Raw genomic sequence first — 26,656 nt, 5'->3', positions numbered from 1 at the left:
TCTTAATTAACGATCGTTATTTCCAATTTTCCATACACGATGTTGACTGTAGGAATATATATATCCTTGAGACATTTTTATGGGATCATTGGTCAGATATTCTTGAGGGATGGCTTTCCAGAAATTCCTTGAACCATTTGGCAGAATGTTTTGGATATCTTGTCAGATGTTTATCTTTGTAATCAACATAATTCAGTCCAAAACGAACAGAGAAGCCGGAAGCCCACTCGAAATTGTCCATTAGTGACCACACGAAGTACCCTTTCACATTGATCCCATCCTTCCTGTGCTGCACCCGTATAACTAACTAGTATAAATAAACTTTGTGTGAATTTAGAGAAGGGTAATACTCACTCAATAGCTTGATGCAGACAACAGAGATGGTCACGAATGTAGGCCTTCCTCGCGTTGTCCTTGATTGCTTCGGAGATTTCTGAACGGTCATTTGCAGCCTCATCAATCCCTGAAATAGACAGAATAATCTTGAAACTTCTCAAGTAATTTTTCGTTCGAAGTTTGTTGGTGAAATTACCATTTTCGGTGATGTATATCAACGGATCATTGTATTCTTCTCTTATATGCTTCAAAATCTGTGGAAGTCCCTTTGGATAAATATAGATCGGGCTTGATTTTCTTGCCTGTGCACCAATTGGCTTTCCATTTCTCTCCCCTTGAGACAAATCAATCAAAGCTTGGTCTCGCGACTTACAAATATATATACCGACGATTCAAGAAAGTATTGAATCTTAGAGCCACCTGTTTTCTCGACCTCTGAATCCGTCAAGAAGCTGAGGCTTGAAGAGTTGGGCTTGTTAAGTGCATAAATGGCACCATAGTAGTTGAATCCTATGAAATCAAAGGACCCTTTTAGCCTCTCTATACTCTCTTCTGAGAATTCGGGCAGTCGGCTTCCGACACGTGCTCTCATGCTGTTTGGATATTTACCTGCTGTTAGTGGTTCCATAATCCTGTTCAAGACATTACCAAAATCAGTTGTCTTGCAAGTAATGGGTTTATCAAGTTGATAGCAAAAAGATATCTCGAGCTCCTCTAGTGCTCAAAATTTGGGACACTGTGGTGGCAGAGTTCAAAATACCAACCAGCCTAGCATGAAATCAAGGGCTCGATCTTTGGCATTTTTATTCTCTAGCGACTCATCATATGGCTCAAACCAATATGAAACAACTGTAATTCCAATATTTCCCTTTTGCAAGTCCTGCACAGAGTTTAAGTTTGACAAGTGATCATTGTCTGTACACAAAGAACTTGGAGGGCTCAGGATAATGTATATGAGACCTGATATTTTTTCCTATACAGTGTTACAACAGCAGCATGAGCCAGAAGCTGGTTGTGTGTGACAATGTATGGTTCGATGCCTGAGTCACCCCCCATGCAACTGGCCCCTTGCCAATCGGAACACCTGCCTGGTGGAAATGAACCATATGCGTAACCATGCGAACTGAATGTCCATGGCTCGTTTATAGTGATCCAATACTTGACACGATCACCAAATTCACAGAACAAGAGGTCCGCAAAGTCTTGAAAATCTGCTCTGGAGTGATTAAATCAGAATTGGGATGATGTCAATCAAACTTTTCTTTTCAGGAAAATAACAATCTATCCATTCCATGTCTCGAGAAAACTGGAAATTTTTTTTATATGCTTACACAATTTGAGGACTTAGGAACCCACCATATGAATCTTGCAAAGCTTGCGGCAGATCTAAGTGGAGAATCGTGACAAAAGGCTCTATACCTTCAATACATATCAGTGGAAGTGAATGAACCGAATGGAATTTGAAGTGAAATATCATTCAGCATTTTGTGAGTTCAGAACACAACCATTGGCTAAAAGTTCATCGATCAAATTGTTGTAGTACTCAATTCCATCACGATTGACACCTTTCTCAATCGTTCCACCTGAGGTATTCAAAAACTAAAACTGTAAATGAAAATGTTGAAATAACATTCATTCTCCAGTATCAAGAAGCCTAGTATGAAATCGAACCCGGCAATATCCGCGGCCACGATATCGAAAATCTGTAGGCATTAAGATGCAAGTCATTTGCAATCTTAACGTCTTCCTACACAACCAAGAGTTCAAGAAGCAGATGTCAAAACTCAAAAGAATCCCACTGTTTTTCTTGGAAGTTCAAAAACTGTACCTTGTACAGGTGATAAGAATCAATTGCTACGTCTCCATTACTGTGGTCCAATATCTTATCTGAGATTATCCCTCAATTTAACAACAAATAATGTCATGAGAATAAAATTTCAAGATGTGAGAGGATATATAAAAGGCAAGATGCTTCAAAAGGGACTTGAACCTGGATACGTGTGCGTGAAATTATCCCACATGCTGAGGCCTTTCTCGTTCTCATTATATGCACCCTCACACTGATAAGCGGATGATCCTGCCCCGAATACGAACTCCGGAGGGAAGTCGTCGCGGTGGAGTAGTGTACTGTTGCACTCACAATTCGTTTCTGGGTTGGAACCAGTAGCAGCAGTGACTGTGCCATCTGTAATCATAAGCATACTAAAAATGGACAAGAACAATGAAATCTGAGTACTTGTCATCTCCGAACCTTTTTATCTTTTTCTATATTTGTTTTACAGCGTACTTGGTTTTATATATGAACAAGTTAACATTCAAGCCATGTATCTTTTGTGGTTGGGAGTGAATCCGCAGTCATATTCCGACAACATGTAGTGCTAGTGCTTTGCATCCGATCCAAAGAAAAAGGTCTTTTCTGCTTCTGTTGGAAGAATTAAAATTCAACCCCATCATCTTTAAGTAAAACTGAATGGTAAAGTCATCATTTAGTTATTTGATAAGATAAACATCATGAGATATGATCCTTACTTTTTTGCTATTGAATGAACTAATGAGTATTTTTGTTCGTCTGCTAAAATGACCAAACTAGCTAGTCACTCTAGCGATTGATGCTTTATATCGAAGATATGTTAGATTTGATATACTGAAATTCATAAATGTAAGCGCAAACTTGAAAGAATTTGAGTTTTCGTTGTTTTGTTACTTTTTTTTCTAATCTTTAGAGCTATGCCATTGAGACCAAATCATGATGGATCTTGAACACTATCACGCACTAGTTGATACGACGGAGAAAGAGAATAAAGGTTAAGATAGTTAATTATTGATAAATCCTTTTTCAATGAAAACAAATAATATTAATATAATTGGAAATCGTTATTGCATAAACCAAGAAGTCTGCCTAGAACTTGGACTGTATCAAGTCCACAGTTTTTGCATCCACTTGAAATGATTTTGCGAGAAGATCGTCCGGGATAGCCGGATTGGATCCAAAAACTGCGTTTCCAATGGTGATCACTCCAGGGGTTTGGCTGCTGAGTCCTGCAATAGCAACAGCACTAGCATTGCCAGTATTGCGCTGAAAGTGAACAAGACCTTGAGGAAACACAAACACGTCCCCCTTTACGAGTACTTTAGAGATGAGAGTATTATTGGGATTGGAGGTGACGAATCCCACTTCCAGGGAGCCTTCAATGACAGTCAGTATTTCAGTAGCACGAGGATGAGTGTGGGGAGGATTGACCCCCGACGGGGAAAAGTCGATCCGGACCATTGAAATCCCCAGTGTGTTGAGCCCTGGAATCTGAGTGACTGTCACTGGAGTCACTTTGGATCCCACTGGATTAGAAGTGTTGCCTGTTATGTTAAGGCCACTGAAGAAGAAATCATCAGCTTGCACGAGTTTGGGATCCTTGCATGCAAAGCCATTTACTCGAAATAAAGAATCCAGCAAAGAAAACAGTGGAGTCAAGGCAGTATGAATCAAGCCTGCATGATTTCAAAACATGTTGTAAATAACCAGAGATTTCTTATTTATTGCTATTGTCACAACAATGAGATTCATGAATAAATTAAATACCAGATCCTTTGGGGTTAGCAACACAAAAATCTTGAAGAGGGCTTGGATCAGACGCCAAACAAACCGTAAAAGTCGCAATAAAAAATCCCAACAAAAGAAAATTGGAAGGCATTGGGTTATATTGATGCAGCAAAACGTGCGTAATGGATAGCTTAAATTTCTCAGAAAGCTAAAGCCAATTCAGGCCTGATTTTATAGAGCAAGATGATGAAATTATATTGTTGAACATTGTGCCGTCCTTACTATATAACTCCAAAGTGACAGATATTATCAATGCAACCCACGACGATTCAAATTTTGCGAAATACCTAAACTTGTGATGTGTACATGAGTTTATTCCTTCATGCTATTACAAATAGTGTGATTGTTTTATTAAAAAAATAAAATATAATAGTGTGATTGTAACTATGTGCTAATTGTTTAACTATGTATTGGTTGTTTAAACAGACGAAAACAGCCGAAACATGTGACTATGCTTAATCTCGCCAAGTAGCATTTAACCAATCATACATTACTGATCCTAATAAATTTTTAATCGACCATTTCTAAGACGTCATTCTGGCAAGGGCAAAAATACAGTAGAACTTTAGTTTCACACGAAACCCAAGTGAGGACCATAAGAATGTGCTCCAACAAGGCAAATCTGAAATTACTGAATGCAAACCTTCATTGTTCAATTTAGAATGAGACACAAAACACACATTGTCACACCCATCTCAAACCAAGCCATATCCATGCATATGATTACATCAATCTAAACCGATCTCTATAGTACAACAGCAACGCATCCAAAGATAAAATCAACAAAGAGACTTGGACACGTCACAGCAAGTCGAAAAATCAGTTTCACATGGACGCCTCATCTTGTGCTTCCTCATCCTCATTAGCATCATATTCATCATCTGCAGTAGCATCCTGGTACTGCTGATACTCGGCAACAAGATCATTCATGTTGCTCTCGGCCTCGGTAAACTCCATTTCGTCCATTCCTTCACCTGTGTACCAATGCAAGAAAGCTTTACGCCTGAACATAGCAGTGAATTGCTCACTAACACGCCTGAACATCTCCTGGATTGCAGTCGAGTTCCCAATGAAAGTGGATGCCATTTTCAGTCCCTTGGGTGGGATGTCACAGACACTAGACTTGACATTGTTTGGAATCCATTCAACAAAGTAGGACGAGTTCTTGTTTTGAATATTGATCATCTGTTCGTCAACTTCTTTGGTACTCATCTTACCACGGAACATGGCCGAGGCAGTCAAATACCGACCATGGCGTGGGTCTGCAGCACACATCATATTCTTTGCATCCCACATTTGCTGTGTTAGTTCGGGTACTGTAAGAGCCCGGTACTGCTGGGAGCCTCTTGAGATTAGAGGTGCAAATCCAACCATGAAGAAATGAAGACGAGGGAAGGGGATAAGATTAACAGCAAGTTTCCTCAGGTCAGAGTTCAGTTGACCTGGGAACCGGAGACAGCATGTGATACCACTCATGGTCGCCGAGATCAGATGGTTGAGGTCACCGACTGAAACACAGAATAACCAAAACTTTAGCAAATAAAAAACTGTTACATTATTGCATTGCAAACTATAAGCATTCAGTGATCCAGATCATATTTCAATAACTATACAAGGTATGGTAATATAAAAATTTAATCAATAGGCTTACATGAAGGAGTGGACAGCTTAAGAGTACGGAAACAGATATCATAAAGAGCCTCGTTATCCAAAACCATACACTCATCTGCGTTCTCCACAAGTTGATGAACAGAAAGGGTAGCATTATATGGCTCAACAACAGTGTCGGATACCTTTGGAGAAGGAAAGACTGAAAACGTCAACATCATGCGATCTGGATACTCTTCCCTGATCTTGGATATCAAAAGGGTGCCCATTCCAGATCCAGTGCCTCCACCCAAAGAATGACACACTTGAAATCCTGTCCATAACATGATTCAGCATTAACACAATCTGGTACAAGTTAGTGCACTTGCATCATGCTAGGTAGCCTTAACCTTTCTTAGGCAGCTAAAAAAGGAATCGAGCATAACCAGCGCCTGATAAGGAAAAAATTGAAGAACAAGAATGCACAAGATTTTTGTGGGTAAAATATTAACCAAACCCCAAATGGAGGGAGGAGAAAAAACAAGAAAAGAAAAAAGAGAATAATAGATACTTGCGAAAAATAACACTGCAGAGACTCAAAGATTTCAACTTGAACCAACAAAAATAGCCTCATATCGACGAACAAATTAGAAGGGGAACAAAATATCAGTACAAGAATTACATTGAGAAAACATCTCACCGAGAAACTTTCTACGTGTAACGCTATCTATACCCGATCTAACAAAACAAAAGCAGAGATAAACTACAACCAAGTCGACGGATTACCTTGCAAGCAGTCACAATTCTCAGCCTCTTTGCGAACAACATCCAACACGGCATCAATCAATTCAGCTCCCTCGGTGTAATGCCCCTTGGCCCAATTATTCCCCGCACCAGACTGGCCGAAGATGAAGTTGTCCGGCCTGAAGATCTGGCCGAAAGGGCCAGATCTAACAGAGTCCATAGTACCGGGCTCCAGGTCCATGAGGACGGCGCGTGGAACGAACCTTCCGCCGCTGGCTTCGTTGTAATAGACATTAGCGCGCTCGATCTGGAGTTCGGAATCGCCGCTGTATTTTCCCGTCTGATCTATGCCATGCTCGTCGCAGATGACCTCCCAGAACTTGGCGCCGATCTGGTTTCCGCATTGACCGCCTTGGATGTGGAGGATTTCTCTCATTTTTCCGCCGGATATTTTTTGTGCCTGGAAAATGGAGAATCTTGAGATATTTTTGGTTCGACGAAATTTATGAGCGCTTTTGCTGTGTGTGTGGATTTTTCCCGGGAGTGGATGAGAGCAAATCGAGGGAGTTCATTCATTGGAGGACAAAATAGACCGGAGATATTCAAAGAATCAAATGTAAAATATACACGTGTCCGTTTGACATATATTTACCAATGAAAAATGGTATTTTGATATAAATGTAAATTTTTTTTAAGGCAGTGTTTGCAATTTTAAAAATAAGTGATTATGAAAATTTTTTTAACAATTCAAATCGTTTTATAGAAATTTTTGTTATAGTTTATTTAATTCTTAGGAATTATTATACGCAAGAGCATAGAAGATATATAGTCCTTTATTAGAATTTCTTAAATTATTATAATTATAATAATGAATAAATTTTGTGAAAGAAAAAAAAAATTGTTGATTTTTTTGACAGGAAAATTGTTGATTTATAAAATACTAATGATATATGAAAATCATGTAAAATCGATTAGATGGAAATTCATATTCACTAAAACTTGCAAGACTATCTCAATTTTATGATACATATAATTTTCAATCCGATTCAAAAAAAAATATAATATATTGTTTTATGTTAAAAAAAATATTATTATTATTATTATTTTTTTGAAGATAAGTTAAAAAAATATTATTGTTCTCCTACATGTATTGGACCGGTCGACTGACCGGACCTACTCATACATTTTTGTTTTTGGGTGTCATACATATATATGTCTATGTAATGTGTTTTGGCCGGGAATGAAAAAACTTTAATTTTTCCCCAAATTAAAAGTTGAAACTTCACGTTAGATATTATTTCTTACAATATTTCCTCAACAGATGACATTATATATAAAACTTTCTTAAAATAACCAACTCTAATTTCCGGATTAATATTTGGAAACACAAAATGAATATATATATAATCGAAATTGATCTACAACCTTAGCATACAATATTATCTCCTTTTCTTATTAAATAACTCACACGTACATTAATTTCTCTGATTAAAAGAATCACATACAACCAAACTTAATTATGTGGAGCTTGGAGCTGATGGATGATGGACTTATCAACCCGGAAAGCCTTGGCCAACACCTGATCGTTTATGGCAGGTTTCGACCCGAAAACGGTATTCGCAATGGCGATAACACCAGGGTTCTGGCTGCTCAAGAAAGCCATAGTAACAGCATTCCCTTGGCCAACGTTTTGTTGGAAGTGAATCAGTCCAAATGGGAAAACAAACACATCTCCCTCGTGCAATGTTTTCGAAATCAGCCTGTTTTCGGGGTGGGACGTCACGAAGCCCACAAACACCGTTCCGGCCACCACGGTCAGTATTTCGGAGGCCCGCGGGTGTCGGTGCGGTGGGACCACCCCTCCGGGGGCATAGTCGACGCGGACGGTGGAGATGCCGAGGGTGTTGAGGCCGGGGATCTCCAACACAGTCGGCCTGTTTACGAAGGAGCCCAATGGGTTAGATGTGTTTCCTGGTATGTTTAGGCCTCTGAAAAGGAAGTTATCGGCTGTCACTTGCTTCGGGTCTAGGCAAGCAAAACCATTCACCCTCACTGCATGCCATGCATTGTACATATTAATATATATATATATATATATATACACAAGAAAAGTACCCCATTAGTTCAATTTCCGTAGATGTTATCTTTCGAGTACTATCCTATCCAAAGGATAGATGAACATTTCACATAAAAAAAACTGGACGGCTAGATCTGATATATGAGCACTATATATTCATATAACAACATCGTTCAACATATATACATACATGTATATATGTAGCTAGCTAGCACGTCGAAAAATTGAAAAGTACTCTCCACTCTTCTAAACACTCCTTAATAATTATTCTGACCTGTGCTATTGAAGTCCGCAACGCAAAAATCTTGAAGAGGGCTAGGTTCATGGGCTAGGGCGAAATCCCAAGACACAAATGCGAGTATGCTATTCATCGCGATAATTATTAGCATGAAATTTGCCATTTTGTGTAAGATACGCTTCAAATTAAATTAGTTACCAGGGAATGCTGTGTGTTTATATTCTCAGTTTCTCACGTGACAGCTAATATCCAATTAATACAAGACCAAGTCATATATATTCCCATGCATTGATTCTTTAATCTTACAAGAAGAAGTCTGACGCTGAACCCAAAGACTTTTGGGTTTAATTATTAAGACGCATCGATAATATTTCATGGATAAAACAAAAAAATCCGACACAATAAATGTTGGGAAGTAGTTGTCCTCATTAAAACATGCATGATTAACCTATAGCTAGCTAGCTGACAAAAATATGTTCTGTTAACATCTACGCCACAATGTTAACTCGACAGTGCATGGATTCGAGACAAGAAGGCAAGTTGCAGGCGATATTTATCATATTTTGAAACTTTAGACTAATCATATATTTATCCAAACAAATTGGCGATTTGGATGTGTAATTTTTTTTTTTGGATCACGGATGTTTAATTTTTTAGGCACGCTGACTTGTTTAATTTTTTGTTTTAGTTCATTAAGTTAATTTCAAATTTTGGTTTTGATACATTAACTTTTAATTTTCAGTTATTTTGTTCAATTGCCGACGTAATACTGGAAATTACTTGCGTGTTTTTTAAAAATACTGACTTGTCGACTTGTCAGTTGGTAATTAGACAAAAATAATTAAAAAATAAAATTTAGGGTATCAAAAACAAAATTTGAAAAATTAATGAACAAAATCTAAAAATAAACAAGTTAATCGATAAAAAAAATTCATATTTGTTTTTTTTATTATATATATATCTATATATATTTTAAAAAACGGCCGCCCATTCCTTCTATAAGACCTGGCAATTTTATATAGTTTTTTATTTGAAAAATTAATGGAATAACATCAAGAAATAAATAAATTAATGGATAAAAAAACCATTCTCTTTTTTTTTAAAATTTTCTAAACTTGTAATTTATTAAGCATTCTCTTTTGTTTTTTATTATATTTATATTTGAAAAGATGGCAGCCTATTTCTTCGATTAGACCGGGCAATTTTATATAGTTTAGTCAAATACACTCATATTTACAATAAAATATTATATTTTTGGGATAAGAAATTAATACATGGATGATTCAATTAAAAAATTCATCTCACAATTAAAATTTATCCTTGAGATCGTCTTACAAGAATTTTTTTGTTATTTGTATAAGGGCATTAATTAATTCAACATGGTTGATTTAATTTCCTTATTCTTAATTTGAATATTTAATCATCTGGTTTCGAGTGTTGATATCTTCAATTTGTTTTCCCTAATTTCTATATTTATATATTAATGTTAAACATTAATTTTTTTTTAAAAAAACCCAACTCTCCATATTATTCCTCATGATATGATCTCTTATTTTCAATCTCTCTCACACTTTACAATTAAACACAATATATGAGAATGTTATATACGAGTCTTATTTCATTTTTGGGCACCGTATGTGTCCCGAGAGTGAACATGTTGACATGCTTGGATATAAGTTCGAGAAAAAGACTAAGAAAATGAACAAACCAACAAAGAGAACAAAAATGTAAAGACTAAACAAGGAGGAAGCTAGCAGACATGCAACTTTATTTTTTGGTTTAAATTGCAACCTTTTTTTTCGAAGAAAGAACCTCTATTTGAATAAATCAAGCACCAAGTCAAGTAGAAAATATTAATAGCGGAAACAAAATTATCAAATGTTTCGTCACCTAATCTACACAATTAGAGGACCGCCAACAACTGAATACCTTTGGGAATGATGTGTCTTTTTTTTTTTTTATGTGACGTGAAGACCCACAACCGAAAGCATTGTTCTTAATTTTGGATTTTGATAAGCTATATACATGAATGTATTTTCTCGTCTATGCATACATATATTCTTGGCACACAAAACGGGCCAGAAGGCCCAATAAAAAGAACATGAAAATTCCGAAAGTAGCCCAAGAACGTAGCAATAATTCTCCTATTATTAAATAAACATTCGGGCCAACCCATATATTCATCGGGAAAACAAGTTGTACGTGAAAGGAGCATGAAATTTCCCACTCTCTTTGTACTTCACGTACTGACCTTTATTTATTAGATTATTATGCCCTCTTCAAAGTTCAAATCATCTTTCCTAAATAGAATATTAGGACATCGGTCATTTGATTTTAAGTGACAAAATTAATCAAATATACTGTTTCTATATTTTAGAATATCTTATCCTGATCAACAAACTTATTAATATTTTCTAAAACAAAATCCCGAGTCATTTAACAAATTAATAAAATAAAAGCCATCTGACTAAGAAATAATTGAACAAAAATATAAAATTATTTCTCAAAAAAACTATTTATTTTCTAAAATATTCCTCGGAATATAAAAATTTTAAGCAAAACTTTGCCCTTATGTAAATAGTTGTCCTCAAAATATAAATCTAAATTTTTTTTATTCATAATTTATTTTCCAAAAAAATCGTTTACAAACAAAACCAGTGTGTGTGAATGTTGTGGCTGTACTCGTACCATTAAATAGTCATATCTTATTCTTAAAGGAAAAAGACTTTAAAATATTCAACTATAACTAGAAATATTTCACAAAGCAAGGCATCTATCTATCTATTGGCATAAAATATTGAACATTATTTGATGTTTTGAACAAATCAAAGGCTCATTTAGAGGTCAATTTCCCTACATATATACCTTGAACTTGCCTTTTCCTACAAATTACCCTCCCAAGTCAACCACAACTTTGCCACAAAAACCGTTGACTTCACCAGATTTAAGCGCTAATTCTTCAACAGAATGTGCATTGTAATTGTTCATCGTCACATCCCGGGCCCTGTAATACTTTCCAGTCTTCATCATACTTACATCATTCGATGCCCAGAAAAAATCAGATCTTGGTGATCCCTTTTCTTCTTCTCTTCATCTTCCCCATAGTTCATTCCAAGAACGCTTGTTCCGATTCATTTTGTGCAAACAAAACCTTGCCAATACGGTACCCTTTCCAGTTACAGGGCCAAAACCAAAAGGGTTGCGACTATCTTACCTTAAATTTAACATGCACCGATGCCCAGTCAGTTGCTCCCCTTCTGAATCTTCCTTCTTTCGGGGATTTATATGTAAGGAATATCAACTATTCAAGCAATGTCATACAACTCTATCCTACAAACGCTTCTTGCCTCGCCAGCCGTTTCTTGACTACAGGCGTTTCCTATTCGCCTCTCATCGCTGTGAGCTATCAGAACTACACGTTTTACGGCTGCCCCCGAGGGAATTTAAGTTCAAGTAATTTAACCGCTATCGGTTGCCTCAGCAACTCCACATTCTCTGTATTGGCAACTTCATCCATATCGCGTGCAGAAGAGATCATTTCTTTAGGATGCAGCGTGATGGTGACCGTGCCTATCCCAGTTTCCTCGCCTCTTCAGTATGAATTCAATGGATTCGATGATGATCTTATGTTGAAATGGAATGTAACGACTTGCGAAGCTTGTGTCAAGAAAAAACGTCACGGGGCAGGTAAAAAAAAAATGGTCCATCTTTATCACTTTCTTGATCCTCGATGTGCCAATGTCCTTAGTTAATTTCATCATTTACTAGAGGGTAAGAAACTTAAAATTCAAAATATAATTCTTCATTAGATAATTGGTGTGTTTCCGTTTGCAGGCTATGTTGTGTTGATAGTTTTCTTAAGCCTTGTTCTACCAAACGTGGCTGGATTTGTTGTCTATGGATTGGTTCTTGCATTAATATATTTCATAAGTTGGATAAGGAAGATTATAAGACGGATAGCTGACGGAGTTGGTCGCTCAGCTCGAGCTGTTCGAAACAGAAACCAAAGAGGCTTTCCTGTTCGGAGAGCAACCCCAACCCCACCCCCACCCCCACCCTCCAGTGTGACAGCAGGCTCTGGTAACATCGCTGCCGCAAATAGGTTCAAAACCATTCACCTCGGAGAAAGTCGACGAATCCCAGGGCCTAATAGCACAACTTGTCCAATTTGTTTGGAAGAGTACAATCCCACAGAGGCTGTGAAAAGCATTATTCAGTGTGGGCATTGCTTCCACGAGAGCTGCATAGACCTGTGGCTGAGGACTCACACTTCATGCCCCATTTGCAGAAATGCTACAGCTTAAAATCCTGGACTTCGAATCCTGCCTACATTGCTGATTTATCTTGCCATCTTTCGTTCTTTTTTGTTGTTGTAAATGTTTGGCTCTTGTTTACATACGTACATAACAGACGCCACTCATAAATACCTCAAAAACAAAGGGTGACCCGAGGGTAGAAAGATATCAACACTTTTTGTTCAAATATACTCTGTATCAATCCAGGAAAGTTGAATTATTTCAATGGCTGCTTAAACCTTTGCCCCTGTATCAACCATAATTTGAAACGACAAACAAGATCACTGATCATAATAAGGATAAGAAGTAAACAAACCAAAGGAATTTCACAACACGTCGTTACACTAATCTGAGTCTGGTTCCAGTGGTGGAATACTTTGCTCATTCTTGAAATAATTCTCTGGATCAAACCTATGTTTTACCTCCGCCAGTTTCTTGAAATTATTTTTGAAATACATTTTACCCCAGGCGGAAGCCTGTGTGTAATTCGCCAATCCTTCGTAGTCCTTTCCCAAGTCCAAATCTTTATAATTCAGATATGAAGTTCTTGGCTTAGAAGCATACTTTCCCATGAATTTGTAAATCCTCTGAAGCCACCCATATTTCTCCTTCGCCACCGCCATCGAGGTTCTGTTCCAATCAGACAAGTACAATATGCTGAACAAGGTTCCAGACCTGTGCGGAAATGGCGTTGCATCCTCTGAAATACTGCTCATTTTCCCACCATAGGGTGTCATGATCAGCACCCCGGGAATCCCCTTCAAGTAAACTCGCCACAGTTTCTTCAGAGCTTTTTCTGGCATGAGCTTTGTCATAATGTCTGATTTTGGTTTTTGAAATACAGGATTTGTTTCTTTCCAATTCAGCAACTCTTTCGTGGAGTTCTCTTTTATGACCCCTTTTTCGAAATATAACACGGAACCGATCCAAGTTGTTTCTTGGCAATGACTAGCCTTCAACCCCATCTCAGGGAATTGTTTTTTCATCAGTGGTAGGAGTTGCTTAACTGTGCCCAAGTAAAGTCCCCTGAATGCAATTAGCATTGATGCTTTGCCTTTCTTGTTCTTGTATGGACCGAAGTGTAGTCTTACGAAAAGATCTTCAGGAAACCGATATGCTATCCTTTGCCATTTTGCAACAAGCTGGGTCGCACCTTCTTCTAAGGAGCTGCGTACGGTAAAAACCGTCACTTTTTGTGGTACTTTAACCAACTTGATCTTCCAAGCAACAACGACTCCAAAATTCGCTGCTCCACCACCTCGGATAGCCCAAAACACATCCTTACCCATCTGTTTTCTGTTAAGAAGTCTCCCTTTGACATCAACTATCAGTGCATCAACAACATTATCCGCCGCTAAGCCGTATTTTCTTGACAAGGTACCTTGTCCACCTCCGCTTATGTGACCGCCTACGCCAACCGTAGGGCAAACCCCGGCTGGAAAACCAAGGGTCTTGCTCTTCTGAGCAATGTAATAGTAGAGTTCACCCAATGTTGCACCGGCTTGAACCCATGCAGTTTGATCTTGCACATTAACCTTCACTTTTCTCAGCTTCTGTAAATCAAGAAGTATGAATGGTCTTGGACCAGTCACCGACTGGCCTTCATAGTCATGGCCACCACTTCGGGTTCTTATCTCAACGTTGTGTTTTTTCGAGCACACAACAGCCCTTTTTACTTGATCATAACTTTCTGGTGTGATTATGTAGAAAGGTTTACGTGTGTTGGTGTAATTGAATCTGAGATTTCGCATAGTCGATAGGAGAATAGGCCAATAAGACTCTGAGAAGATGGTGTGGAGGATAGGTTCGGAGAGACAGCGAGACTTGTTCCATAGGCACTTTTCGAAGGTTTCATGGTGGTCATGGACAGCTTTAGATACAACTATGGAAGGAAAACAAAACAAGACAAGTATTAATGACACTGTGGAAGGGATTAACATGATTTTAATCCACTGTTCTGTAAAAATGTGCTTTTCAACCGGATTGTGTATTTATATCAGTGTTGTGTAACATGTAAAGCTTCCATAATGAAACGGTTTTAGTCCAAGTTTTTATGCAGGTAACTGAAAGTGGACATAGTAAATAATGCTTAAATATGAATTAATGTTAAAGAATATTAATGTAGAGTAAATTTATGCTTAAATGTCACTGCATTCATAACGTACAGCTTAGTGAATATAACTATACTTTTAATTATGCACTCCAAAGCTTATATTTTTTGATCCATTTCTCTATGTGTTTATGAATTTTAGGAGGTAAAGCTAAACAAAGTGACAAACGGATGAAAATGTTCATAAAATATGCAATTCCCCAATCAAAATCTAAAGAATTGGAGAAAAGGAAATGATCTGCAATCATGTAACATGTTTAAAGTACTAGCTGGAATATTACCGAAAATCCAATTACAAGAAGTGGAATATAAAACTTTTAGGACAATCAAACTGCAAATAGAACACAAAACAAATTATGAAAAGGGATATCAGTTGCAGCAAATCTTTAAATAGTAGCCTGAATATATTTTCCAAACTACTTTTTAGCTAATCATTCTCTTCCTCTTCTCTGATCCATCAATGGAAGAGTTGGAATGCTCTGTTCATGTCTGAAGAAATTATCGGGATCAACCTTAGTCTTCACCTTCAATAGTCTGTTAAAATTGTCCTTAAAATATTTGGTACCCCATGAAATTGATGTTATGCAACTTGTAGCATTCTTGTTCACTCCCAAATCAAGATCTCTATAATTCACATAGGCTTCTCTTGGAAACTTGGAAGCATAAGAGGCCATGTAATTATAAAGCTTCCTTATCCAGTCCATGTGCTTGGCTTCGGATTCGGGCTTTTCATCATTCCAAAGGGTTAGATATTGTATCATGAAAAGAACCCCTTTTCTGTGTGGGAAAGGGATTTCGGATTCTGATATCTTACTCATCATTCCACCATACGGATTCCATATCATCAATGGTGAATCTTCTTCGAGTATCCTTTTCCACAACCCTTCAAGCCCGGTCACTGGTATTGGCTCTTTGACAAAGTCTGATTTGGCTTTGAAGTAGTTCTTAAATAAAGACTTTCCCTGGAGCAAAACCTCGGGTGGCGTATTTTTTGGAAAACCAGCAATGTAAAGCACTGATTGAATCCAACTCATTTCAGTGCAATCTTTTCGAGTCAATCCCAATTCAGGGAAGCTTTCATCCATCACCTGGAGAAGTCTTTCTGTTCTTCCAATAAACACAGCATTATAAACAGTTTGGATGGTTCTTTCACCTTTCTTCCCAGCATCTATAGCTTGTATAATGACTCTGACAAAGAGATCTTCATCAATATTGTCAGCAACTAGTTGCCACTTGTGGAGAATTTTTGTTGCATTCTGTTCCAAGGTCTTTGGAATGGTGAAAACCGTGACAGTTGCTGGAACAGGAACAAGTCTTACCTTCCATGATAGAATCACCCCGAAACTAGCTCCACCGCCTCCTCTAATAGCCCAGAAAAGGTCTTCCCCCATAGAATCCCTGTCAAGAATCCTGCCACTGGCATCAACTATTCGTGCATCAATCACATTATCCGCTCCTAGCCCATATTTCCTCATCAGGGTACCATATGCTCCTCCAGTTACGTGCCCTCCAATTCCTAAGCTGGGGCAAAGTCCAGCAGGGAACCCATGAGTCTTGCTTTTCTGTGAAATTCTGTAATAAAGTTCGCCGTTTGTTGCACCAGCCTGAACCCATGCACTATTATCCTGGATATCTACAGCAACAGATCGAAGTTTTGAAAGGTCTACAACTATGAATGGTTGTTCCATCTCTGACGTGTAAGAAAGGCCTTCATAATCATGGCCTCCGCTTCTCACTCTGAACTGGATATCAAGTTCTTTCGCACAAATAACAGCTGCTTGAACATGATTTTCAGTCAATGGAGTGAATATCAACTGAGGTTTAGGCACGGAAGGGAGCAAATACCTCAAGTTTTGTGCAGAGGATTGTAGGATGGAGTTGAACGAAGCATTGTCCGGGGAAAAGAAAGCTGTTGAAAAAGGGATAGAGAGGTCGGAATTTAGAGAAATGCACTGGTAGAGTTTTTCAAGAATTGGTTGCGAACTGACCAATGAAGAAAAGAGCAGAATCGTGTTCAGTGTAAGAAATAAACAGGTTGAGGATCCCATGATAGAGTTTTTTTCACTGATGTGAAGCAATTTTTAAGTTGTGTGTTGGGGAACTGAGGTATTTATGGACTTTGTGGTTTCTTGATGACCCCATATGATATGTAGTGAATGTCATGGTTCACTACTTGTTAGGTGGGTGATTAGAAATATAATGATGAGGTAAGAAAATCAACATAAGTTTATGCTTAATGAATTTCCAAGTATCTGAGCACTTTTTGACTACAGAATTGAGGTTCTTTGCCTAAATTTCCATTCTTGCCTTCTAAATTACAAATTCACGTTCATTTGTTGCTTTAAGGATGTCCAAAGAGAGGAAAATAACACACTCCATTGAATGGGAAAACCACTCTGGTAACATCCTGCAAACAGTTTTAAATAGAAAAACAAAAAACTGTAGGTTTTTAATATTCTACTTTGCTGTAAATCCCGAAATATTGTGTTTGTGAGATTTAACTCCTTGCTCATTAAGTTAAAATAGAAACACAATGGTCAAAGATGAACCTTAAAAGTAAAGTAAATGCAATCTTTTTGGATAAAGTTTCATATTGGCCAATGCACTTTGGTGCATTTGAACCGGCACGGATGGCGGCCGTGATTAACTTGGTTACTTTGTAGTAACTTATAACCTTACCTACTGATTACTAGAAGGCTATCTTGTTCCAACCCAAGATTCTGATTGGATTGTGTGTCTACATGGAGGAAATTATAAACTTTTGTGGGTGATTATCGCTGTGATATCTGAGCTGGGGGTACTGTTATGGTGGGAGCTAGCTTAAAATAAACCATGAAAAGTAGAGAAAAGGAAACAATAAACAACAGAATTTTTTTTAAAAAAGCAGTAAAAGCAAAGGAATCTAAGAACATGTGGAGCATCCACGTCTAAAAAATAAATGGATTGGATCAGTGAGAGGAACATGAATTTATCTACTCCAAATACTTGTTCTGCATTGAATATTGTACAAAACTTCTCTTCTTTAATTGATGAAGTAACAAAAAAATGGCATTTGGTTAATGCAGAATGAAGAAGAGGAGAAGCATCAAGAAATTCATTCTCTCGCATAAGAAAATAACCCCCTATTGTTGGGAATTTGGGCATGGGATTCTTCTAAGGCTGCTCTTGTTACAGAAACTTCGCATGTAGGCCAGCATAGCAAGAATTGCTTGTGTTGTTGCATCTCATAATCATCATACAAGTCTTGGTTTTTAAATGGTCCGGATTGCTTGTTTGGTTGGCCGGAAATTTTAGTCAGAGTGAAGAGCTCTTCGCAATTTGGGAGTGCTAAATATTTTGGGCATGGATTCTCTTCTTGCAAATTTAGCAAAAAAGGCCAAAAAAATTTGATATCTCATATCAGAAAACATAACAGACTTAAGACAAAGTCGAGGCCAATGTTATCTAGTTTAATACAAGTTTATATATTTATAATAAGGATTTGACGTGAATAAGTTTTCTAGATCAACCAACATCTTCTTTTTCACATATCATTGGGAAAAAGCCATTGAAATATGCCATCATTTACATGCACATAAAGTTTCTCGCTCTCCACACATTGAACAACAATTTGACGTATGTTATTTACTAACTAAGCTATATTTTGCATGGCAAATTTGCAAAATTCCCAAGACTTAGTGCAGTCAAGCATTGGATAAGCACTGATAATTTCAATGATGCAGCACTAAAATGGCTCCCTTTATTTTCTTCTTGAGGCGAAGCCAGTGTGGGTATGCTTTGTTCATTCCTAAACACATTGTCTGGATCAAAAGCTGTCTTGATCTTCACCAGCCTGTCGAAATTGCTCTTGAAATATTTCGTCCCATAAACTTTTCCTTCATTGTAGCTGTTCTTTCCGTTGTCAGTTGTGCCAATATCCAAGTCCCTATAATTGAGGTATGCTTCTCTTGGATTGCTCGAAACGAAAGGCTCCATGAAATCGTACAACTGTCTTGCCTGATCGATGAAATTATTGTCTGCTGCTTCCCCTTCTTCTTTCCAATTTACGGAATACTGAATCTTGAAAATGTTACCAGCTCGATGAGGAAATGGGGTCTCGGATTCGGGTATTTCACTCATTCTCCCGCCGTAAGAATTGAAAACAAGCCCGACTTTACCGATTTCAACCATCTTATTGAACAGGGATTCCAGGCCCGACCTGGAAATGGGCGTCTTCACGTAATCTGATTTGCGTTTCAAGAAGTTGATGGAATCTGAGGTTCTGCTTAAAAGAGCACTTGGGGTAGTGGTGTTGTCGAAATTAGCCCAGTACAGAACTGAATCAATCCAAGACATTTCTTTGCAATCGAGTTTGGTCAGCCCCAATTCCGGGAATCCTGAATCGGTGACAGATAACAGCCTGGTGGAATCACCGAGGAACATTCCGATGAATGTGGTTCGAACAGTTCGAATCTTGTTCTTGGTAATCGGCTGCAAGAGAATCCTGATGAAGAGATCATTGTCAATCTTGTCTGCAATTTGTTGGTATTGAAGAAGGGCTTCAGTTGAATTCTGGTCCAAACCCTTAATAATCCTGAAAACGGTAACAATTGGTGGCACCGGGACTAGCTTTATCTTGTAAGCCAGAATGACACCAAAACTAGCGCCGCCGCCGCCGCGGATTGCCCAGAAAAGGTCTTCTCCCATGGCTTGACGGTCTAAAACACTTCCATTGGCAGTCACAATCTGCGCGTCGATGACATGATCTACCGTAAGCCCGTATTTGCGCAGCATGTTGCCGTAGCCAGCGCCGCTGATGTGACCGCCGACTCCGACAGTGGGGCAGACCCCAGCAGGGAATCCATGGACCTTGCTCTTTTCCCAGATCCTGTAATACAATTCTCCAAGCAAAGCTCCGGACTGCACCCACGCAGTTTCATCTTCCATGTTGATGTCAATGGAACGGAGATTGAACATATCGAGCATAAGGAACGCGGTGTCGGACACGTAGGAGATTCCCTCGTAGTCATGTCCGCCGCTACGGATCTTCAGCTGCAGTCCGAGTTTCTTGGAGCAGAGGACGGCGGCGCTGACGTGGGAAGGCTCCGTGGGGGTGATGATGAAGATGGGTTTAGGGGTGGTGGAGAGTTTGAAGCGGCGGTTTCGAATGTAGGATTGGAGAAGAGAGGTGAAAGAAGGGTTTGCGGGAGCGTAGACAATTGCTGAGATTTGGGAATCTGAGACATTCTTATTATTATCCGTAAAACATTGTACATAGGAGCTGTATACAGAATCCATTGCTGCTGAAGAACAAGAAATGCCAAATGAAAGAAAAACAAGAGGAAGGAGAAGAAAGAATATCTCCACCATTTTCCACGATGCGTGCCCACTGTCAGATTATTATTTTTGTACTTTTTTTTCTTTTCTTTTTTTTTTTACATTCAGTGATTGGCCAAGTTTTCCGTTAGAATGGGAGTTTTTTTAAATTTTTTTTTTTTAAATGTGATAGTTATAAATAAATGAATTGATGAAATTGTTAAACTCTCATATTTATAATAAACATTTATATTTTTGACAAAAGTTAATAGATTATTATGAATGATTTGTTTCATCTGTGAGATCGTTTTAAGATAATTTTTATCTAAATTAGTTACGAAGCACACACGTTGTGTCATGTGTGTATATAAAATTATATTTTTTAAATTGAAATATATATTATTTTTAAAATTTTAATATGGTAAAATTTTTTAGACAATCATGCACTCTATTTTAAAAAGAAAATACTATGAACTATAAAAAAAAAATTGAAAGTTAGTTAGTAGGTATGCACGTGTGTATGTGAATTTAGAAGTGAACATGTGAAATTTTAGGACTAATTTAGGTATGTGTTACTTTTATTTTAGTTAGCAATGCATGCAATTATAATTTTGAAAGAATGACAATTCTGTCAAAACATTTAAAAATACCTAAAGTAGTTAGTATAATCTGATCATGCTTTATTAATAGTAATAGATATTAATATTGGTCAAACAATTTATTATTATTATTATTATTTATTTTCGTAACACATTGACTCAAGTCTTAACCAATAACTAATCAGTAAACTATTATAAAAAATAATAATAAATTAATAATAAGTTAATAACTAAACTGGGTCTCGTGGAACTTTCAAACAAACGTGGTGGACTGGTGAGTGGTTCTAATTGGGCCACAGCCCATGAGACAATATTTTTGAAAGGCTCAATTAAAAGGCGGCCCAATACCCATTCCCTTCGAAAAAACCTATTTGACCCATTCAACAATATATTTGACACCTCGAAGGAATCTTTGAGTGGATTCAGACAATCCAACTCCGGGCCAGGCTGGTACAAACGAAGGCGAATCTTAACGGCTCCTAACATGCGGTGACAACAATTTTTCGACCGTTGCGGGTCCCACTATTCAAACTGCTATATAAACAAACCCACGCCTTGTCCACTTCTCTCACTCTTTCAGAACCCTCCGTCGGCGAAGGAAAAAACACCAGAAGCCTCGGCTTGTTAAATTTGAGGGATCTAGCTCAATTTCATTTCGGAGAGCTCCAGGTAAAAATCTTTCTTGCAAATCTGTTGGTGGAATTGAATGTTTTTATTCTACTTTTTATGCTGATAGATTTATTGGGTTTTTAGATAAATCGCCATGACTGTTGAGGTTATAGCTGAGACAATGCAGACGGCGGAGGAGGCTGTGAAGGTGGTGGAACAAGTTTGCATTGGAAAGGATCGTGCTTGCGAATCAAAGGCGGTGGAAAAGATTTCTTCTTACAGAGAAGAGAGCAATTTTAAGTCTGATTTGAAACAGAATGAGAGGAAGGCGTTGGATGAGCTGAAATCGAAACTGGAAGAAGCGATTTCCGGGAACACGCTCTTTACTAAGGAAGGAGAAAAGAAAGTGGCTGCCACTGGAGGAGAGTTGCGGGAGAAGGAAAAACCCGCAGGAGAAAATGAAGAAGGTTGTGAAGAAGAGAAGAAAAATGGTGATGAGGGCGCTGAAGAAAAACCCAATGAATGTGCCAAAACTCCAGAAAGTGATGCGAACAATGAAGTGAATAAAGATATTTCCATCTGGGGAGTACCCCTGTTGCCTAGTAAAGGGGATGATCGTACTGATGTAATTCTCTTGAAATTCTTGAGGGCCAGGGATTTCAAGGTCAGTGATGCCTTCCAGATGCTCGAGAAAACGCTTCGATGGAGAAAAGAATTTAAGATTGATTCGATCTTGGATGAAGAGTTCGGCTCTGATCTTACATCTGCTGCATACCTGAGCGGCAATGATCGCCAGGGTCATCCCATTTGTTACAACATTTTTGGGGTCTTGGACAATGAAGAGATCTATCAAAAGACACTCGCGACAGAGGAGAAGCGCGAGCAGTTCTTGAGATGGAGGGTCCAGCTTATGGAAAAAGGAATTCAGAAACTTAATTTTAAACCTGGTGGTGTGAGTTCTTTTGTTCAAATCAATGATCTCAAGAATTCTCCTGGACCATCGAAGAAGGAGGTTCGCTCTGTGGTGAGCAAAGCAGTTGCTCTTCTCCAGGACAATTACCCAGAATTTGTCGCCAAAAACGTGAGTTTTTTTACTTCATTTCGTCTGGTTCTTATTCTGCATTCTTAATTTTTTTGTTCATTCATAATGAGCGATCCGTTCTTGCAGATTTTTGTTAATGTTCCATTCTGGTATTATGCATTGCATTCCGTGATCTCTCCTTTCTTGACTCAAAGAAGCAAGAGCAAACTGGTCTTCGCTCGGCCCTCTAAGGTCACTGAGACCTTGCTCAAGTGAGTTGAACTCTTACCCATCTCCTCGTGTATTGTTTTCTAATTTTTGTGTCCGTGGAATTTAGTGAAAAACTCTGTATCCGTGCTGAGGCAGGTACATTCCGATTCAAGAAATCCCTATCCAGTATGGTGGAATGAAGAGGGAAAATAAACTTGATGATGAAGTTTCCGAATTGCTGATCAGAGCTGGATCAACCACGAGCTTTGAAATTATCATACCAGAGGTAATTAAAATGACTAATGTGGAAGTACTACTCGAAATTTTCCAAAAGATTGATGCTTAGCGTTTCATGATTTCAGGCTGGAACGGGAATCACCTGGGACATCTTAGTTCTAGGTTGGGGGGTGAATTGCACGGTAGAATTCGTGCCTGATAATGAAAACTCTTACACCATGATTATCCAGAAAGAGAGGAAGATGTGCTCGGAAGAGGCACCAGTTCGCGGCACGTTCAAGAATAAAGAACCAGGCAAAATTGCCATCACAATTGGTAATACTTCTGGGAAGAAAAAGAAGGCGTTCTACAGCTACATGTTAAAAAACTCCAGTTCTTGATTTTGCTAAGGTTTCAGGTTGCTTGCGGCATGGCGCCCGAGATGGTTTTCTTCCAGATTCTTTGTTTGATTGGCAATAGTTCAGGCTTTATTACTTATTCTTTTGTATTTACCCCGTTTTATCAAACTACATATGCTGGCGCATGATTGTCTGAGATTCTTTTGTTGGAATGATATTTTTCATGCAATAAAAAAAATATTCTTTTTGTGCGAATCACAATTTGTCTCAGAACGCGAAAAGCAGATAAATGTAAGCCACTAAGATTTATTTCTCAAAAGAGTAGTACTAGCTACAGTCTTATTCAAAACAGCTTCTACATTAATAACCAGCTCTGATCGATTCCAAAGAAACCTCAGTGTAACCTGAAAAATTGACAAACCAAACAAAACAAAAGAATCCCACTATTAGATACACTTCAAAAAATCTGATGAATATTGTTAAATGTGAAGTAAACAACACAAAGTCACTCACTTTTCGCAATCAGTGTTGATGGAGACAGGGAAACCAACTTTGATGCTGCAAGCCGAAGGAATTTTGCTCAAGAACTTGTCTTGCACGCCCGCAAAGCTCTTGACAGCCTCCTTGAGACACCTGCATATGTCTTTCTTGTCGGCAACCGACTGCACGCTCTGCGCGAGCGATTTCAGCCCCGCGCAGCATGGGTCCGAGGGCTTTGTGGCTCTCCCCGTGGCATACGCGATGCATGAGGCGGCCTTCGTGTCCACCGTGCCGCATGAGATGGTTGCATCGCTAGAATGAGCGAAGCAGTAAACCAGGGCTAGGACCAAGAACAAAGAGAAGAAAACGTTCTTCATTTCTTGAATGTCTTTGGTTATATTTCTGAGGATGGTGATTGAATGGTGGGCTAGCAATGTCGATGAATGAATCGGATATATAGAGAGGAGGGCCTGCCTGGACCAGGATCGATCGATTTTAATTTGCATCGGAATATGTGATGTTTGAGTTTCCCAATACGAGATATCTTGATCCTCGATTTTTGAAAACATTCACCGGTGTAAGTGTTCTTTCTTCGTTGGAGTTGATCATATTGAAACATGTATGGTTAATTTGGACATAACAAAACTTCTGCAAGCTCTCCATCAATGGAGCAACATGGTTAACCGACGGTAAACCACATGAGAAATTTGAAGCTTGCTTTCTTTTGGTTTTCTAAGGGGAAAATTTCATGCATTAATATATATTTACATTAATCCAATTAGTCAATAAATTGTTATAAGGGTGTACTTCGAATTCTGAAAACGTATACAACAACAACAACAACAGCAACGACAACAAATAATAGCAACTAGTCGAGGCGAGAGAATCTCTCTATCCGCAAGACGAAATTGCCCGTTAACAGTGCTCAACGTTGGCGGCAATCGTCTCTAAGATACAACGACTATATAATCGAGATATAGCAACACAACAAATATCTCGATCTTCGTCGAACTAAAATATGTATCAATTTTATTTTTTTTTTGTGAGAAAAAGGGAAGATTTTGCAGAAATCTGATGTATGCACGCTATCAGATGTTCTGAATCATCATTTCTGCAGAAGGCGTGCTCGGTCTGTCAAATTTAACCGACCGAGCGCCCCACTTATGACAACCTTCTGTCTCGCTCAAACAAGGGTGCGCTCAGTCGAAAAAATTTAGCGGACCGAGCGCCCAAATTTTATGAAACTTACTGTCTCGGCAAACGAGGGCTGCGCTCGGTCGGTTTTTTTTAACCGATCGATCGCACTCAATATTATTCTTGAACCAAATTTTATCCAAAAAGAATAATTGATCAAAAGACCACGCCTCGCCCAGCCGGCCGGCCGCGCGCGCGCATGTGTGTTTATTGCATCGATTAGCGTCTTGCCCCTTTACAAACATCGGTGCTCTAAGGGCCCAATCCCATAATCCAATGTTGGATTATATAAGGTGAACAATACATTGAACATGTTTCAATGTGAGACAACTTTTCCTCCAAATTATTTCACCAAATTCAAATTTTTGCATCAATTGGGACAATCTTTTTGGACAAGTATACAAGCCTTTTGGACAAGTAATTCAAGCCCATTTCATGTCATTTTATTCCAACAATTCATTCAAAATTTTTTCCAACAATCCCCCACATGAATGAATTTAACGTATATTAGCATTCTCACTAAAAAATCATTTTGAGTTATTGTTACATCAGGATAGGTAGCTTGTGGCTTTGAACCTACCTTAGTAAAATACTATCGGATTTACTAGTTGCATAGTGACGCGATGTCTTGAACTAGTCAACCGTTTATGTAAACGAAGACAATAGTACTTACATAACAATACTCTAACATATTTTGTTCTCACGTTGTGTCCATTTCGGCCCTGGACCATATTTTAGATTCATAAGTGTTGCAATCAAAGCGGCCAATACTTTGTATTTATATAGGTGATCTCCTATCAAGAGTATCCTACGTTACTCCACCTCATAGGTATAGGAATCATTAAAAGAAAACTTAACCTCACCACATTTTGCAGGTCATTTATACTTGGATATTTCAGGAATGCGCAAGTAACAATTCCAAGCACTTAAACTAATATTTATAACTTAGTTGTCCCATTGAACAAAGGTTTTGGGATCTCCAATTCTCAAGATTGGGTTACCGCTATAAATATTTTAATTTGTGGATTTTAAACTCATTCCTCCAAGTAGTTTGTACATTTGATCTCTATTTATATTTTTTGTAAGCGGATCCGCAAAGTTTTCCTTTGACGTCACATAGTCAACCGAAATAACCCCATTCGAGATCAATTGTCTTATAGTATTATGTCTCCGACGAATATGTCGAGATTTACCATTGTACATACTACTTTGCACTCTTTCTATTGCTGACTGACTGTCACAATGAATCGTAATGGAAGACACCGGTTTATTTCAACATGGAATATCTTTTAGAAAGTTACGAAGCCACTCGGCTCCTTCTCCAGCTTTATCTAGAGGATCTCCATGACACTGCTCCTCCACCGATAGAGGATCTCCATGACACTGCTCCTCCACCGATAGTGAGCACATATCCACTTGTAGACTTGGAGTCTTTTGTGTCAAAAATTCAATTTGTATCACAATATCCTTCTAGGACCGCATGATATTTTGTATACACTATTTCATAACTTGAAGTGTATTTCAAATATCCAAGCACTCTCATTAGTATTGTCCAATGATCCTCACTTGGATTACTTGTGAACCGACTAAGTTTGTTTATAGTATATGCAAGATCAGGACGAGTACAGTTAGTTAAGTACATTAAACTTCCTATCACCCTTGTATATTCCACTTGTGAAACAGGTTCT

The 26,656-nt window shown here is 38.3% G+C and overlaps 10 protein-coding genes across 12 annotated transcripts; 2 read left to right on the top strand and 8 right to left on the bottom strand.

Annotated features, from left to right (window-relative positions):
- Nucleotide 1: 1 nt before the first annotated feature.
- Nucleotides 2–2,595, bottom strand: LOC140881333 (beta-glucosidase 12-like). Of its 2 annotated transcripts, none has more exons than XM_073286551.1 (11): nucleotides 2,327–2,595; nucleotides 2,165–2,223; nucleotides 2,008–2,083; nucleotides 1,842–1,919; nucleotides 1,668–1,755; nucleotides 1,297–1,552; nucleotides 1,101–1,216; nucleotides 757–968; nucleotides 533–670; nucleotides 355–463; nucleotides 2–284 (listed from the first exon to the last, which is right to left on the bottom strand). In XM_073286551.1, the coding sequence occupies exons 1-11, from the start codon at nucleotides 2,577–2,579 to the stop codon at nucleotides 86–88; spliced, it is 1,584 nt and encodes a 527-aa protein (XP_073142652.1). In that variant the 5' UTR covers nucleotides 2,580–2,595; the 3' UTR covers nucleotides 2–85. The 2 variants fall into 2 exon arrangements, with proteins under 2 accessions (XP_073142652.1, XP_073142661.1); XM_073286560.1 differs by having other exon boundaries at nucleotides 127–289.
- Nucleotides 2,596–3,235: 640 nt separating this feature from the next.
- On the bottom strand, nucleotides 3,236–4,025 carry LOC140876132 (putative germin-like protein 2-1). Its single transcript, XM_073280009.1, has 2 exons — nucleotides 3,914–4,025; nucleotides 3,236–3,765 (listed from the first exon to the last, which is right to left on the bottom strand). The coding sequence occupies exons 1-2, from the start codon at nucleotides 4,023–4,025 to the stop codon at nucleotides 3,236–3,238; spliced, it is 642 nt and encodes a 213-aa protein (XP_073136110.1).
- A 537-nt stretch (nucleotides 4,026–4,562) lies between these two features.
- LOC140876131 (tubulin beta-7 chain-like) lies at nucleotides 4,563–6,847 on the bottom strand. Its single transcript, XM_073280008.1, has 3 exons — nucleotides 6,308–6,847; nucleotides 5,586–5,855; nucleotides 4,563–5,442 (listed from the first exon to the last, which is right to left on the bottom strand). The coding sequence occupies exons 1-3, from the start codon at nucleotides 6,699–6,701 to the stop codon at nucleotides 4,760–4,762; spliced, it is 1,347 nt and encodes a 448-aa protein (XP_073136109.1). The 5' UTR covers nucleotides 6,702–6,847; the 3' UTR covers nucleotides 4,563–4,759.
- Nucleotides 6,848–7,778: 931 nt separating this feature from the next.
- On the bottom strand, nucleotides 7,779–10,341 carry LOC140879058 (putative germin-like protein 2-1). Of its 2 annotated transcripts, XM_073282708.1 has the most exons (3): nucleotides 10,316–10,341; nucleotides 8,617–8,705; nucleotides 7,779–8,317 (listed from the first exon to the last, which is right to left on the bottom strand). In XM_073282708.1, exons 1-3 carry the CDS (start codon nucleotides 10,339–10,341, stop codon nucleotides 7,779–7,781), a joined length of 654 nt encoding a protein of 217 aa, XP_073138809.1. The 2 variants fall into 2 exon arrangements, with proteins under 2 accessions (XP_073138809.1, XP_073138803.1); XM_073282702.1 differs by lacking the exon at nucleotides 10,316–10,341 and having other exon boundaries at nucleotides 8,617–8,743.
- A 1,234-nt stretch (nucleotides 10,342–11,575) lies between these two features.
- Nucleotides 11,576–13,096, top strand: LOC140879055 (putative RING-H2 finger protein ATL21A). The gene is made up of 2 exons (XM_073282690.1): nucleotides 11,576–12,267; nucleotides 12,415–13,096. Exons 1-2 carry the CDS (start codon nucleotides 11,625–11,627, stop codon nucleotides 12,882–12,884), a joined length of 1,113 nt encoding a protein of 370 aa, XP_073138791.1. The 5' UTR covers nucleotides 11,576–11,624; the 3' UTR covers nucleotides 12,885–13,096.
- Nucleotides 13,097–13,177: 81 nt separating this feature from the next.
- On the bottom strand, nucleotides 13,178–14,685 carry LOC140879047 (berberine bridge enzyme-like Cyn d 4). The gene has a single exon (XM_073282683.1). It carries the CDS (start codon nucleotides 14,624–14,626, stop codon nucleotides 13,220–13,222), a length of 1,407 nt encoding a protein of 468 aa, XP_073138784.1. The 5' UTR covers nucleotides 14,627–14,685; the 3' UTR covers nucleotides 13,178–13,219.
- A 575-nt stretch (nucleotides 14,686–15,260) lies between these two features.
- Nucleotides 15,261–17,040, bottom strand: LOC140875349 (monolignol oxidoreductase AtBBE-like 15). Its single transcript, XM_073279014.1, has one exon. It carries the CDS (start codon nucleotides 17,031–17,033, stop codon nucleotides 15,417–15,419), a length of 1,617 nt encoding a protein of 538 aa, XP_073135115.1. The 5' UTR covers nucleotides 17,034–17,040; the 3' UTR covers nucleotides 15,261–15,416.
- A 1,419-nt stretch (nucleotides 17,041–18,459) lies between these two features.
- LOC140874966 (berberine bridge enzyme-like 21) lies at nucleotides 18,460–20,359 on the bottom strand. Its single transcript, XM_073278473.1, has one exon. The coding sequence runs from the start codon at nucleotides 20,332–20,334 to the stop codon at nucleotides 18,622–18,624; it is 1,713 nt and encodes a 570-aa protein (XP_073134574.1). The 5' UTR covers nucleotides 20,335–20,359; the 3' UTR covers nucleotides 18,460–18,621.
- Nucleotides 20,360–21,332: 973 nt separating this feature from the next.
- On the top strand, nucleotides 21,333–23,482 carry LOC140874972 (patellin-4). Its single transcript, XM_073278486.1, has 5 exons — nucleotides 21,333–21,548; nucleotides 21,633–22,569; nucleotides 22,657–22,781; nucleotides 22,876–23,005; nucleotides 23,082–23,482. Exons 2-5 carry the CDS (start codon nucleotides 21,643–21,645, stop codon nucleotides 23,334–23,336), a joined length of 1,437 nt encoding a protein of 478 aa, XP_073134587.1. The 5' UTR covers nucleotides 21,333–21,548; nucleotides 21,633–21,642; the 3' UTR covers nucleotides 23,337–23,482.
- A 206-nt stretch (nucleotides 23,483–23,688) lies between these two features.
- LOC140869267 (non-specific lipid-transfer protein D, cotyledon-specific isoform-like) lies at nucleotides 23,689–24,151 on the bottom strand. The gene is made up of 2 exons (XM_073272958.1): nucleotides 23,808–24,151; nucleotides 23,689–23,698 (listed from the first exon to the last, which is right to left on the bottom strand). Exons 1-2 carry the CDS (start codon nucleotides 24,149–24,151, stop codon nucleotides 23,689–23,691), a joined length of 354 nt encoding a protein of 117 aa, XP_073129059.1.
- Nucleotides 24,152–26,656: the final 2,505 nt, after the last annotated feature.

The sequence above is a fragment of the Henckelia pumila genome, chromosome 1 (assembly GCF_033568475.1).
Source record: "Henckelia pumila isolate YLH828 chromosome 1, ASM3356847v2, whole genome shotgun sequence".
In the NCBI taxonomy this organism is placed as follows: Eukaryota; Viridiplantae; Streptophyta; class Magnoliopsida; order Lamiales; family Gesneriaceae; genus Henckelia; species Henckelia pumila.
This window is presented reverse-complemented; position numbering and strand designations above follow the sequence as displayed.

Coding starts and splice junctions, on each gene's coding strand:
- LOC140879058 (XM_073282702.1), bottom strand. CDS start 8,743: ATGGCAAATTTCATGCTAATAATTATCGCGATGAATAGCATACTCGCA. Junction 8,318..8,616: donor TGCGGACTTCAATAGCACAG/GTCAGAATAATT, acceptor CATGGCATGCAG/TGAGGGTGAATGGTTTTGCT.
- LOC140874972 (XM_073278486.1), top strand. CDS start 21,643: ATGACTGTTGAGGTTATAGCTGAGACAATGCAGACGGCGGAGGAGGCT. Junction 22,570..22,656: donor CAGAATTTGTCGCCAAAAAC/GTGAGTTTTTTT, acceptor CCGTTCTTGCAG/ATTTTTGTTAATGTTCCATT. Junction 22,782..22,875: donor GTCACTGAGACCTTGCTCAA/GTGAGTTGAACT, acceptor GTGCTGAGGCAG/GTACATTCCGATTCAAGAAA.
- LOC140875349 (XM_073279014.1), bottom strand. CDS start 17,033: ATGGGATCCTCAACCTGTTTATTTCTTACACTGAACACGATTCTGCTC.
- LOC140876131 (XM_073280008.1), bottom strand. CDS start 6,701: ATGAGAGAAATCCTCCACATCCAAGGCGGTCAATGCGGAAACCAGATC. Junction 5,856..6,307: donor GAATTGTGACTGCTTGCAAG/GTAATCCGTCGA, acceptor TGTTATGGACAG/GATTTCAAGTGTGTCATTCT. Junction 5,443..5,585: donor TAAGCTGTCCACTCCTTCAT/GTAAGCCTATTG, acceptor TCTGTGTTTCAG/TCGGTGACCTCAACCATCTG.
- LOC140879055 (XM_073282690.1), top strand. CDS start 11,625: ATGCCCAGAAAAAATCAGATCTTGGTGATCCCTTTTCTTCTTCTCTTC. Junction 12,268..12,414: donor GAAAAAACGTCACGGGGCAG/GTAAAAAAAAAA, acceptor TTCCGTTTGCAG/GCTATGTTGTGTTGATAGTT.
- LOC140881333 (XM_073286551.1), bottom strand. CDS start 2,579: ATGACAAGTACTCAGATTTCATTGTTCTTGTCCATTTTTAGTATGCTT. Junction 969..1,100: donor CTTGATTTCATGCTAGGCTG/GTTGGTATTTTG, acceptor TGTCTTGAACAG/GATTATGGAACCACTAACAG. Junction 671..756: donor TTCAGAGGTCGAGAAAACAG/GTGGCTCTAAGA, acceptor ATTTGTCTCAAG/GGGAGAGAAATGGAAAGCCA.
- LOC140869267 (XM_073272958.1), bottom strand. CDS start 24,151: ATGAAGAACGTTTTCTTCTCTTTGTTCTTGGTCCTAGCCCTGGTTTAC.
- LOC140874966 (XM_073278473.1), bottom strand. CDS start 20,334: ATGGTGGAGATATTCTTTCTTCTCCTTCCTCTTGTTTTTCTTTCATTT.
- LOC140876132 (XM_073280009.1), bottom strand. CDS start 4,025: ATGCCTTCCAATTTTCTTTTGTTGGGATTTTTTATTGCGACTTTTACG. Junction 3,766..3,913: donor TGCTAACCCCAAAGGATCTG/GTATTTAATTTA, acceptor CTTTATTTCGAG/TAAATGGCTTTGCATGCAAG.
- LOC140879047 (XM_073282683.1), bottom strand. CDS start 14,626: ATGCGAAATCTCAGATTCAATTACACCAACACACGTAAACCTTTCTAC.